Source organism: Salmo salar, chromosome ssa20 (assembly GCF_905237065.1).
Source record: "Salmo salar chromosome ssa20, Ssal_v3.1, whole genome shotgun sequence".
Taxonomy (NCBI): domain Eukaryota; kingdom Metazoa; phylum Chordata; class Actinopteri; order Salmoniformes; family Salmonidae; genus Salmo; species Salmo salar.
Window position 1 is genome coordinate 29,088,115 of NC_059461.1, and position 13,724 is coordinate 29,101,838.

General features: G+C 40.2%; 1 protein-coding gene across 1 annotated transcript in view; it reads right to left on the reverse strand.

Annotated features, from left to right (window-relative positions):
* Window positions 1–8,896: 8,896 nt before the first annotated feature.
* Window positions 8,897–13,724, reverse strand: part of LOC106580311 (slingshot protein phosphatase 1a) — a 59,183-nt gene continuing 54,355 nt past the window's right edge. Inside the window, 1 exon segment of the mRNA XM_014161183.2 lies at window positions 8,897–13,723. Within this exon segment, the coding sequence (XP_014016658.2) occupies window positions 12,965–13,723 (759 nt within the window). The 3' untranslated portion in view covers window positions 8,897–12,964.

Consider the following 13,724-nt stretch of genomic DNA (forward strand, 5'->3'; position numbering starts at 1 on the left):
CTTCAACTACCAATTGAAGGTAGCTTGTTTGTGTTGGAGACGCCATGTGACTTTAAAAATCCTAAAGGACTTGGGTTGATGCATCTGAACATAATGGGCTTACTTCCTAAACTGGATTACATCAATATCTGGACTAAATAGACAAATCCAAACATTCTGGTATTGACTCTAACGTGGATCTCTGGGGACATTCTGGACTTAATATTGAGGGTTATAATGTGTTCAGAGATGATAGACAGGGTAGAGGTGGTAGAGTGGCCATTCTTATTAAAAATAATTTCTCTGTCTCTTTACTGAAATCCATTTTCCTTACCAAAAAATGTGAGCTACTATCTTTAAGCCTTTATTTGGGGTAAAACGTATCCATAACTGCCATAGGGGTCTACCGTCCTCCCTCGGCTAACCTTTGTCCACCCGAGGAGTTAACTAGTTTGTTGCCTTTTACTTAATCAGAGTTATTATCCTGGGTGACCTATATTATGATTGGGAAATGCAGGCATCAGACAATATCAAAGACATGTAATGATCTCAACCTAACCCAGCTGGTGACTAAGCTTAAAGATCCTTCAAAGTCAGCTCTAATCAATCTTATTTTAACGAATACACCAGAGAAATATGTTCCTACTGGTGTCTTCGCCCCAAGATATTAGTATCCATTGCCCAGTTGTTTGTGATAGAGATGTGAAAATGCATACAGTACCAGTCAAGGTTTGGACACACCTACTCATTTGGGCTACAATTTCTGAGGTTGGTAACTCTAATGAACTTATCCTCTGCAGCAGAGGTCATTTAAAGTAATGACAGACTGTCATTTCTCTTTGCTTATTTGAGCTGTACTTGCCATAATACGGACTTGGTCTTTTACCAAATAGGGCTATCTTCTGTATACCACCCCTACCTTGTCACAACACGCTCAAATGCATTAAGAAGGAAAGAAATTCCACAAATTAACTTTTAACAAGGCACACCTGTTAATTGAAATGCATTCCAGGTCCAGGCATTCCAGGTCAACCACCTCATGAAGCTGGTTGAGAGAATGCCAAGAGTGTGCAAAGCTGTCATCAAGGGAAAGGGTGGCTACTTTGAAGAATCTCAAATCTTAAATATATGTTGATTTGTTTAACACTTTTTTTGGTTACTACATGATTCCATATGTGTTATTTCATAGGTTTGATGTCTTCACTATTATTCTACAATGTAGAAAATAGTAAAAATAAAGAAAAACCCATGAATGAGTAGGTGTGTCCAAACTAAGCCTTGCGTCATCACAAAGAGGAACTTGAAAAACTTCAGTGAACAGGCTTTCTAACACAATATTTATTATAGTGACATTGATTGTATTTCAGCTATCCCTGAACCTGATATAGCTTCAGCCTTTTTGCAGATGTCTTCCATACTATTGTGGATAATCATGCTCCGAATGCCTGTTACACTCTGGAATTATCAGAAGTCATTCATAAAAGAGATGATGCTTGGCCAGGAAGACCAGGAACACAGGCATTGGCCCAGACTAACAAGCTTTTAAGCAACTGAGGAATCATAGTGTAAGACAAATCAGAAAGGCTAACTCTGATTATTACAGTGCCTTCAGAAAGTATTCACACCCCTTGACCTTTTCCAAAAAATGTTGTGTTACATCCAGAATTTAAAATAGATTAAACCTAGATTTTGTGTCACTAGCCTACACACAATACCCCATAATGTCAAAGTGGAATTACGTTTAGATTATTTTTTAAATTATTAATAAAAAATTAAAGCTGAAATGAGTCAATACAGTAATTATTCAACCTCTTTATGGCAAGCCTAAATAAATTCAGGAGTAAAAATGTGCTTAACAAGTCACATAATAAGTTGCATGGACTCAATCTGTGTGCAATAATAGTGTTTAACATGATTTTTGAATGACTACCTCATCTCTGTACCCCACACATTCAATTATCGGTAAGGTCCCTCAGTCGATGGGTGAATTTCAAACATACTGTAGATTGAACCACAGAGACCAGGGAGGTTTTCCAATGCCTCACAAAGAAGGGCACCTATTGGTAGATGTGTAAATAATACAAAAAAAGCAGACATTGAAAATCCCTTTGAGCATGGTGAAATTATTAATTACACTTTGGATGGTGTATGAATATACCCAGTCACTACAAAGATACAGCCGTCCTTCCTAACTCACTTGCAGGAGAGGAGGGAAACCACTCAGGGATTTCACCATGAGGCCAATGGGGACTGTAAAACAGTTAGAGTTTAATGGCTGTGATAGGAGAAAACTGAGGATGGATCAACAACATTGTGGTTACTCCACAATACTAACCTAAATGACAGAATAAAAATATTCCAAAACATGCATCCTGTTTGCAATAAGGCACTAAAGTAAAAAGGCAAAAAATATGGCAAAGAAATTTACTTTATGTGAGGAATACAAAGCATTATGTTTGGCGCAAATCCAATTTAACACATCACTGAGTACCATTATTCATATTTTCATGCATGGTGGTGGCTGCATCATATTATGGGTTTGCTTGTCATCGGCAAGGACAAGGGAGTTTTTGGGAATAAAATAAATGGAATAGAGCTTAGCACAGGCAAAATTCTAGAAGGAAACCTTGCTTAGTCTGCTTTCCAACAGAAACTGGGAGACAAATGTACCTTTCAGCAGGATAATAACATAAAACACAAGACCAAATATACACTGGAGTTGCTTACCATGACGACATTGAATGTTACTGAGTGGTCTAGTTACAGTTTGACTTAACTTGGCTTAAACATCTATGGCAAGACTTGAAAATGGCTGTCAAGCGATCAACAGGACATAGACATATCTGATGTTGGCAGAAAGCTTAAATTCTTGTTTATCTAACTGCACTGTCCAATTTACAGTAGCTATTACAGTGAAAGAATACCATGCTATTGTTTGAGGAGAGTGCACAGTTTTGAACATGAAAATGTATTAATAAACCAATTTGGCACATTTGGGCAGTCTTGATACAACATTTTGAACAGAAATGCAATAGTTCATTCATCTAAAACTTTGCACATACACTGCTGCCATCTAGTGGCCAAAATCTAAATTGTGCCTGGGCTGGAATAATACAGTATGGCCTTTCTCTTGCATTTCAAAGATAATGGTACAATTTAAAAAATGTTATGTTTTTTGTTGTTGTTGTTGTTGGTTTTATTATCTTTTACCAGATCTAATGTGTTATATTCTCCGACATTCATTTCACATTTCCACAAATGTCAAAGTGTTTCCTTTCAAATGGTATCAAGAATATGCATATCCTTGCTTCAGGTCCTGAGCTACAGGCAGTTAAATTTGGGTATGACATTTTAGGCGAAAATTGAAAAAAAGGGGCGCATCCTTAAGAGGTAAAGAAAATGTACATTTAATCTATATGTGGATGATACTATTATGTATGCAATTGCCCTGACTGCTGACCTGGCTGTGACAAGGCTACAGTCCAATTTTGCAGTTGTGCAGGAAGCCCTGACTGATTTAAAACGCGTACTTAACATGGGCAAAACTAAATGCATGTTGTTTTCAAGTTCTCATAAGATTGTCTCAAGTGGATTACATCTTTACTCATCGGATGGTTCTGTAATCGAACGAGTCCCAGCATACAAATACCTTGGTATTTGGATTGACAATGATTTATCATTTAAAAAACACGACTGAGTTTCTAAAAGAAACTAATATTTAAAGTGGGCTTTTTTTTAAAGAAACAGATCTCGTCTCTCTCTAGTCAGCAGGAAGCAGATTGTGCAGTTAACCTTTCTACCTGTTCTTGATTATGGTGAAACTATTTATCAAAATGCAGCTGCCTCTACTCTTATACTCTTGGATGTTGTTTTTCATTGCGCACTTCGTTTTATCACAGGAGACAATTTTGTTAAACATCACTGTATTCTTTACCAAAAGGATGGTTGGACCTCTTTGAAGTCACATACAGTTGAAGTCGGAAGTTTACATATATTTAAACACAGTTTTCCACAATTACTGACATTTAATCCTAGTAAAAATTCCCTGTCTTAGGTCAGTTAGGATCACCACCTATTTTAAGAATGTGAAATGTCAGAATAATAGTAGAGATAATTATTTATTTCAGCTTTTATTTCTTTCATCACATTCCCAGTGGGTCAGAAGTTTACATACACTCAATTAGTATTTGGTAGCATTGCCTTTAAAATGTTTAATTTGGGTCAAACATTTTGGGTAGCCTTCCACAAGCTTCCCACAATACGTTGGGTGAATGTTGGCCCATTCCTCCTGACAGAGCTGGTGTAACTGAGTCAGGTTTGTAGGCCTCTTTGCTCGCACACACTTTTTCAGTTCTGCCCACACATTTTCTATAGGATTGAGGGTCAGGGCTTTGTGGTGGCCACTCCAATACCTTGACTTTGTTGTCCTTAAGCCATTTTGCCACAACTTTGGAAGTATGCTTGGGGTCAATGTCCATTTGGAAGACCCATTTGCAACCAAGCTTTAACTTCCTGATGTCTTAGATGTTGCTTCAATATATCCACATAATGTTCCTGCCTCATGATGCCATCTATTTTGTGAAGTGCACCAGTCCCTCCTGCAGCAAAGCACCCCCACAACATGATGCTGCCACCCCCGTGCTTCACGGTTGGGATGGTGTTCTTTGGCTTGCAAGCCTCCCCCTTTTTCCTCCAAACATAACAATGGTCATTATGGCCAAACAGTTCTATTTTTGTTTCATCAGACCAGAGGACATTTCTCCAAAAAGTGCGATATTTGTCCCCATGTGCAGTTGCAAACCATAGTCTGGCTTTTTTATGGCGGTTTTGGAGCAGTGGCTTCTTCCTTGCTGAGTGGCCTTTCAGGTTATGTCGATATAGGACTCGTTTTACTGTGGATATAGATACTTTTGTACCTGTTTCCTCCAGCATCTTCACAAGGTCCTTTGCTGTTGTTCTGGGATTGATTTGCACTATTCGCACCAAAGTTCGTTCATCTCTAGGAGACAGAACGCGTCTCCTTCCTGAGCGGTATGACGGCTGGGTGGTCCCATGGTGTTTATACTTGCGTACTATTGTTTGTACAGATGAACGTGGTACCTTCAGGCGTTTGGAAATTGCTCCCAAGGATGAACCAGACTTGTGGTCTACAATTTTTTTCTGAAGTCTTGGCTGATTTCTTTTGATTTTCCCATGTCAAGCAAAGAGGCACTGAGTTTGAAGGTAGGCCTTGAAATACATCCACAGGTACACCTCCAATTGACTCAAATTATGTCAATTAGACCATCAGAAGCTTCTGAAGCCATGACATAATTTTCTGGAATTTTCCAAGCTGTCTAAAGGCACAGTCAACTTAGTGTATGTAGACTTCTGACCCACTGGAATTGTGATACAGTGAATTATAAGTGAAATAATCTGTCTGTAAACAATTGTTGGAAAAATTACTTGTGTCATGCACAAAGTAGATGTCCTAACCGACTTGCCAAAACTATAGTTTGTTAACAAACAATTTGTGGAGTGGTTGAAAAACAAAATTGAATGACTCCAACCTAAGTGTATGTAAACTTCTGACTTCAACTGTAGATCACATCAGTACGCTCTTTTTGTTTACAAAGCCCCGCTCTACAAACTTCCGACTTACCTAACGATTTGATGCCTCTAGGGCATTTCAGATGGATGTTAGGGGACCTTTTTACTGAAGAATGTGTCTATTTGAATGTGCATATGAATGTGTAGTTTAATTTGTTTATTGTATTTTGATGTGTATTGTGTTGCTATACAGGGCTCATCTGGAAGAGACCTTGGTCTCAGCATTGACTCCCTGTCAAAATAAAGGATAAATACAAATATTGAGAACGATTACTGAAAGATCTCTTAAAACCTAAATATATTTGAGGATTTTTTTCAAATCCAATGTCAAACTTTATTTAAAGATTACTTCTAATGTTGCATTTTTTCAAATGCAACATATTTTCCAAATCACAATATGTTGACAAATTACATTGAAACCACTGATTCAACCAGTTTATGCCCAGTGGGGAGGGATGCGGATCCTGACACCATGAGCTCTAGAACTCAACCTCTACCGACTGTTAAGATTAAGACTGTCCTCTTCCTTACCCAACTATGTTTACATACTCCTGCCATGGCCTGCCGCATATGAACACATGCCAGAAAACTGTTTCAAAGAAGAAGGAGAGCGTGAAAGAATGTGAGAGAGTGTGTTTGTGTGTGTGAGAGTGTCAGAGGGCGAGTTCTGTGTAGACTATGGCTGCAGTAATGGCAAACCAAGGCCTCTGACTAACCAGGAGGGAGGAAAGAGAGCTGAACAATAGTTGAGAAAAATTTATTTTCTCCCTGGTCTCCATAGTAACTTCCAAAACAGGATACTTACTCAGATAATAAAACAAAGGGAAGGTATGGCAGCCAAGAATTCACCAGCAACATAATCTACAGCAAGTAAAGAGGGGCCAGCCGACAGCCAGCTAGCGCTGAGTCTAAGGGCCGCCGCTGTGCAGACAGTCAGCAGTTCCCCAAAACACCCCACTGGCAATCGGTGCCTGTCTGCATTTGAAGAGTGTGATATGACACTTTAGGGAGGTTGCGTCATCGCAATATAACGCCAACGCCTCTGTGAGCTATGCAGTCGGCCCAACTACATCCCCGATTCTATTTAAAGCCAAAAATTAAAAAGGGATACTGCTAACCTGTTTGCTGACCAAGGATAACATTTGAAACCGTCTATCAGTTACTACTGCCTCCCATCAAAATCCCCACAGAACAGTGTCATTCAGAATGTCATACAGGGAGTTCCTGACAATGTTATAGCCATTACACACTCAAACCACAGTTCAGTTATGGAGGTCAAATGAAATGAAACTGTTACAGATATCTGAAAATCTGATCTCATTTATGTTTTACGGTAGTGTTAATAACCAGAGTGATTAAAAAACATCGCCAAATATAACAGTTTTCAGAACCTAAAAAGCTTTGATAGTCGTTTACCTCACCCTGTTATGACATTGTCAGTCCTACTGTAGTGTTAATTGTGCCACTTTTAAATTTTTATTTAGTCTAGTCTTAGTCACATTTTGGTCATTTGAATAAGGATTTAGTCCAGTTATTGTCAAAATGACAAAAACAGTGGGCCATTTTAGTTATCTAAATGCCCTTTCATTTTAGTCATCATATTTGTATTGCCACATTAACCTACAGTAAACATAAGTCACTGACTTCTACAGTATGTTCAGACATACATAGCCCTGTCCTAACATATTGTTTCTGCATTCCCAATAGCAGAAATATAACAAACATATATAAGAATTATCTGGTGGTGTAAATTCGTAATTCCCCCTGCATAGACATCGCACAGTACATACAGAAAAACTAGACACACACAAGTACAGAGAGAGAGAGCGCGAGCTTGAGTAGCACAATCACCAGATGGTGCGGCAAAGTAATATGTGACTGGTTAGCTATGGGGAAGCAAGAGTCGCCTGCACAATGTGTATAATCAAGGCAGACTAGGGCCTGTCTGCCCACACACATCGCTTGCTCCCCAGCAGCTCACCAACTGATGTAGGCTGTGGCTTATCGTTCCCACTGCCTTTCAGAACTGCGATGTGCATGCTAATATTAATTGTGCTTATCATGGAAAAGCTCTCCATCTCTCCAGAAACTCTTATCCATTCCACTTAGTAGTCAGATTTTTGTCAACAGATTTCCATCCAATTGGAGACAGATTTATGTGACTATTCAGAAATCCGCATAAAGAATGGTATTTTCAAACTGATTAAAAAAAAATAATAATATTACATTTCAAATTACAATACAATAACAAAAAAAACATAGGACATCACTACACATATATTTTCTCTAAAGAAACAAAATAATATTAAAATAAAAAATTACTACACAATGATATCATTTTACTGATACAAAAAGATTCCACCATGTCAAAAGAAGGAATTGTCGGGATTTATAAAATCGAAACTAACCTTCTGTTTCCATCACAGCTGTCATGATTTTTTTTGTTTTATATATAGTATGACTTATCTTTCATAAAAACGTGGTTAAAAGAGATACCTTTTGTCGTCTCGTTTTAGTCAACTGAAATGAAAAATCATTTTCGTTAAGTTGGTTTTTTCTTGGTCTATTTAGTCAGTTATAGTCTAGTGAATTGCCACTGAAAAATAGGTGTTTGACGAGTGTTTTTGGTACTATTTTTGTTGACGAAATTAACACTACTGACATAGCCTCGGGAGAAGCATGTTTTAATTAACTTAAAGGCTTTCACATAACAGTGCAGCAATGGCTCCATCCCCCTCTTCGACACATGTCATTTTATGAAGAACAGTCCATCATTATTCACACACACTACCATACAGACCAGGAGGAACCAGAGCCTGCACCAGAAAGTGCTTCATTGATGTCATGCAAACTGGGGCCGCCAGCCAAACGTTACATAACCTGGCTGTTATAACGCAACTCTCCTGCCAAGGTATACAGATGGGAGCATTAAGATGCAAGTCAATCGTGCAGAGTCTTGACCCATGCGCTTAACGATATTTAGCAACGTCAATCCCTCCCCTCTATGAAATTTTTCATCACTCACAGTGGGCCTGTAGCAATCAGAGGACCATCTTATGTGTCACCGCGAGGATTTATTACCACATCTCCCTTTGTGAATTCATGTTCAATGTCAGGAGAATGTAAATATATTGTAAGACAGTGATTATGAAACCACATGCCACCTCTCCCCGCTGAGTAACTGTGTCTGTTAATTAGCAGATAAAAAGCTATGGTGTGGTTATTATTTTTCTCAAAATACCAACAGTAATAGTTTTGAGTTATGACATTGTATTCCAAAGCCACATGTTTTCATTTTGAGAATAAAAAAATTTAAAAAATACTTCTGTGATATGAAAAAACGTTTATTTTCATAAACAGTACATTTTAACAAATGTAAAAAAGTGCATAATGCATTCAAACTACAGCAAATGTACAGTACCAAAAATCACTGCATACTTAATGGTAACAAAAAACTGTGGAGAAACCCATCGCTGTGATCTTTCTCAAATTGGTTTGACTTTATGCCTATAAGAAGCTTCATAAATCATTAGTGATATGAACACTCATCTATCGGTATGACACTATGCGAGTATGCGGATGATCCTACAGTCTCTCTTCTGTTTCTCCCAAAGGTGCAATACATAACATGTAACAGATCACAGACGCAAATAAATGATTGACATAATCATGATTCTCATTTTGTATATTAAACAGATTCAATAGTGTCCATTTAGTGACAACACCCATAGATATAACCTTTGTGCTATCCCACATTTCAAAGAGCACTAACAATTTGGAATCAAAATCCCATCTTGGAAACCCTGATGGACATGTGAATGGGACAAGGAAGAGAATATTGATTTATTCTCTTCAAACCAAAAAATGTTCCGGAAGGTTCAAAAAAGGAACACCAAGCTTCAGATTCCTGTTTCACACCTTGGTCTATCGTTAGAAAGAAAAAAATATATATAATAAAAATGAACAGAAATGCAGGGCCACTGTTCTACTAAAGAGGAAGGGAAGCCTCGTCAGTGTCCCACTCCCATCATGTATCAACCCTACCATCCAAATCCTCTGCAATACTGGCAGCACCACACACACACACACACACCTCTATGCCTCTGTTCTCACGGCTAAGGCACTAGTGTGTGTCCATAAATCAAACCTAAATGGAAGTGAACTAACAGCTCACACACTCATATAGCACTAATGCCCTCCAGTCGCACTGTGTGCAGCATCAGATGCCAAGTGGCAACCTAGATGGGGTTAAGGGGCACCACACTGGACAACACACCCCACAACACAGGTTGGCATCCATTGTGAAAAGAGTCTAGATTGCCACACACATTTTAAAACTAAGCGCATATTACATGATGCACACACACCATAGGACAGCCCTGCTGTCCAGAGATGTTGGCCTTGCACCTGGGAAGCACGTCCATCGCGCTGTTCTCTACATCTAGTGTGCAGCAAGAAAGAAAAACAACAACTAAACCCTCATCCCGAAATGGAAGCAGCAAGGGTATAAACTGGGGAGAAACAGAGACATCTCTACAGAGGTCCTGTATACAGTATGTGCACAATCACATCAGTGTTTGTGTGGCACACCAAATACACACTTTTACACAGTATCATGGTAGACATGTCTTTTGACATACAATGACAGAGGCAATGTTCAGCTAATTTAACACTTTCTTTGAGGTCAAGATTTTAGTGGTAAGTGGCTGTTTGGGTTATGCCCAATAGAACCAAAACCTTTTTAAAAACCAAAATAAAAAAACACAGGCAACTGACACATTTCAATAAAATAGCATATGTACATACATACACAAACACACAGCATAAGTGATTAAAACTGGAAGGACACTGCTTGCAGTAAAACAGTGTGTCCGCACAGGAACTGGAGTCATTGGGAAGAACTAAGTCTGTGCTCTCCATATTAAGACACGTACATACAGTACTATACAGCAGTATATTCTGTAACGTCATCGACTACTGTACATACATATTTACATGCAGTAAATGCGTCATGTGCTCTCATACGTGGGAGAAATGCATGTGCAATATGAACCTATTCAAAATTAATTTTTTCATAAATAGTTCACAGTAACTATTCTCATGCACAAACATACAGAAATACTGAACTTATAAAATAATTTCAAAAGCAAATATTTGACTGCAACATTGTAAAAAATTTTTTTTTTAAATTCAAAAAATCTATGGCAAAGTAGCTAGATGTTAAATTAACAATTGATATTATTTTCAATTATACACGAAGACAAGCTGAGTGGAATGAATTACATGGAACGTGAAATAGTGGTAGACTTTTCAGGGGAGCAGTACTGAGACAGGGAGAGAAAGAACAAGGATGGAAGTGGATCGACATCATGGATCTCATGGATAAGGAATGGTGTGACCCTCCAGAGTCCCACAGGGGAAAGATCAGAGAGAAGCCGTCTCTGGAACCTAAAGAAGACTTTGTACGACTCCCATATGCAACTGCTCACAATTTTGATTCTGCAGCGCAACTCAGTTCAAAGACCAAGTCTCAGATGCAATAAAGGACATGATTACAGACAAGCGTGAATCAACAAGCAGTTACAGAGGGAGAGAAGTTCTATTTTATTTATTTTATCTTTATTTAACTAGGCAAGTCCGTTAAGAACAAATTCTTATTTTCAATGACGGCCTAGGAACTGCCTTGTTCAGGGGTGGAACAACAGATTTTAACCTTGTCAGCTCTGGGATTCGATGGTGCAACCTTCCGGTTACTAGTCCAACGCTCTAACCACTAGGCTACCTGCCACCCCTATGCTCAATTTATAAAACTGACCCAGAGCAGTTTGAATAAGATTAGCATTCAACGTAGCCAGCAGTTATCCAGAAGCAAAGCAAAATCACAAGAGGGTTCTGATAGGGGACTCCGATCTCAGAAAGGACCTCTACAAAACACTGGTAATCCCAGGCCTAGACACAGGCTAATGGGAAGGGAGGGCAGTAAAGGAGTCATATGTTTCCCACTGTACTGTTGCTGAATCTCAGGTGAGGTTTGGCTGTTGAGTGTCCAGACATTGGAGGCTCAGCAGATTTAAGATTAGAAACCAGACAACTATGGACTACCCTGCATACAACATACAGCCCGCAGAGATACGATACGACATGTGAGCCTCTCACCTGACAGGAGCAGGTCTGTAGAACTGCTTGAACAAAATGAAAAGCACCACATCACCGTGGCGTCAGAGGTAGAATGGTCCCAGAAGACTCCTGGAATTATATGTAGACGTTCTGCCACAGGTAAAGGTTGGAAGCTTGGAGAATATTATAGTATGAAGGAAGGAGGAATGACTTTTGTTACAGAAGTGGAATCATACTGCAGTACTTGCAGGGAGGGCTATGGTCTTTTTGTTTTTGTATTTTATTATTTTGTGATCTGAATTGTTTGAAAATGATGTGACATCTATTTGGCTCATCCCAAAATTATTCAAATCCCCAAATACAAAGCAGGCTCAGAAGCAGAGGAAATGGATTCTATGCTTGTATAATTTACAATCACATTTCTAATATCACATCGTTAGTAAACAACCGACAACCTGGAACTGATCATCTGTAACACAGAGGTGAAAAGAGGAAGAAAATGTTTCAGCATACCAACTCTCCAGGACCGTTGTGATGTTTCACATTTGACCCATCACATGAAAGCCATTGTCCTCCAAACAACATACTGCACATCAAATGAATGGTGCTTTGTGTTATGACATGTTTATGGTCTCTGTAAGTGTCATATTGCTTACTGAAGCTAAGATAGATGAGCAGTGCTAAATACAGCATGGACAACCACGCCCTTTTCTCCCCCTTTGTTTTCAGCAAAATCAATATCATCTGATTATCAACTCTTAGACAGCAACTATGCCAATCAACAATGTGTACCATTAACCAATGGTAAAGCAAACAGAACATTTCATGATAAAGTCTATGTCATCTCCACTGCTTGTGGAAGGCAGGGTATATATAGGATGGTGATGATAATGAGGAATACGGTGGTGATGATAATGATGAAGCTGTAATTCTGATCTCTGGACAGCTAGAAAGGCAGAGGACCAGGAATGAAAATAGCTTTTTTAAGTCCTGATGGAGACCAGGTCTTCTGTACGAGGTTCATCTTCACACACACATTCATTGAGCTCCATGCAAAAACAGTCTAACCAAAATACCATCTGGATTATGGTATAATATTTGGATTGTATCTTTTTTCTTCAATATATATTATTCAAATGTTTATTTATATATGTATAATTCTATATATACACACACACATTTGACTATCCTTCTCCCCTCTCCAAAATCTGTGTTACCCTCTCCAGCTCAGAGTGGGGGATGGAGGGATGAGTGGAGGAGTGTCCCTCCATCCTTCCTGTCAGCTCCTGGCCCCCCCAGGCAGTGCTCTCTCTGGGCTGGTCTGGTCCCTCTGTGCTCTGGGTTGGGTGGAGGTGGAGGTAGAGGAAGAGGTGGAGGTGGTGGGGCACTCCCATTCTCGGCCTGGCTCTGGGGAAAGAGAACGGAGCAGGAGGGTGCCAGCGTCTGAGGAGCAGACAGAGCACAGGTCTTCAGAGGAGAAGTTGAGGCTGCCCAGCTTGGCCAGTGAGTTAGAGCGTTTGAGGCTTGAGTGCACTGTGAGGCCGGCCAGTCGCATGCGGGTCTCGATCTCCTGTGCCCTCTGGCGCACCAGGCCAGGTTTGCCCCTCACACTGCGGATGCTGTCACTGCTGGAGCTACGTGTCAGTGTGGAGCCGTGGGGGGAGGAAGTGGGCGTCAGCCCCCCAGATCCCACTGCCCCCAGCAGGGTCTCGTTAGGCAGAGGAACCATCAGCGGCTCTAGGCGTACTGGGCATGGTGTGGAGGACTTGGGGAAGTCTCCTGGGAAAGCTGAGAACTTCCCCTCCACAGGACTGGTGCCCTCTCTGGCCCCTGAGCTGGGGGTTTCTGGAAGCTCCAGGGGATGAAGCCCCTCTAGGGACAGACCTGACAGCCTCTCCAGCCTCTCTGCCCTGCGGCGGACCAGCCCTGACCTCTGTAGCTGCACTAGAGTCTCCTGCTGCTGGGCCACGCAGCAGGCCACTGCCGGCCTCTCCTTCTCCAGGCTCAGCAGATCTGGGACAGGGAGAGCCTCAGAGACC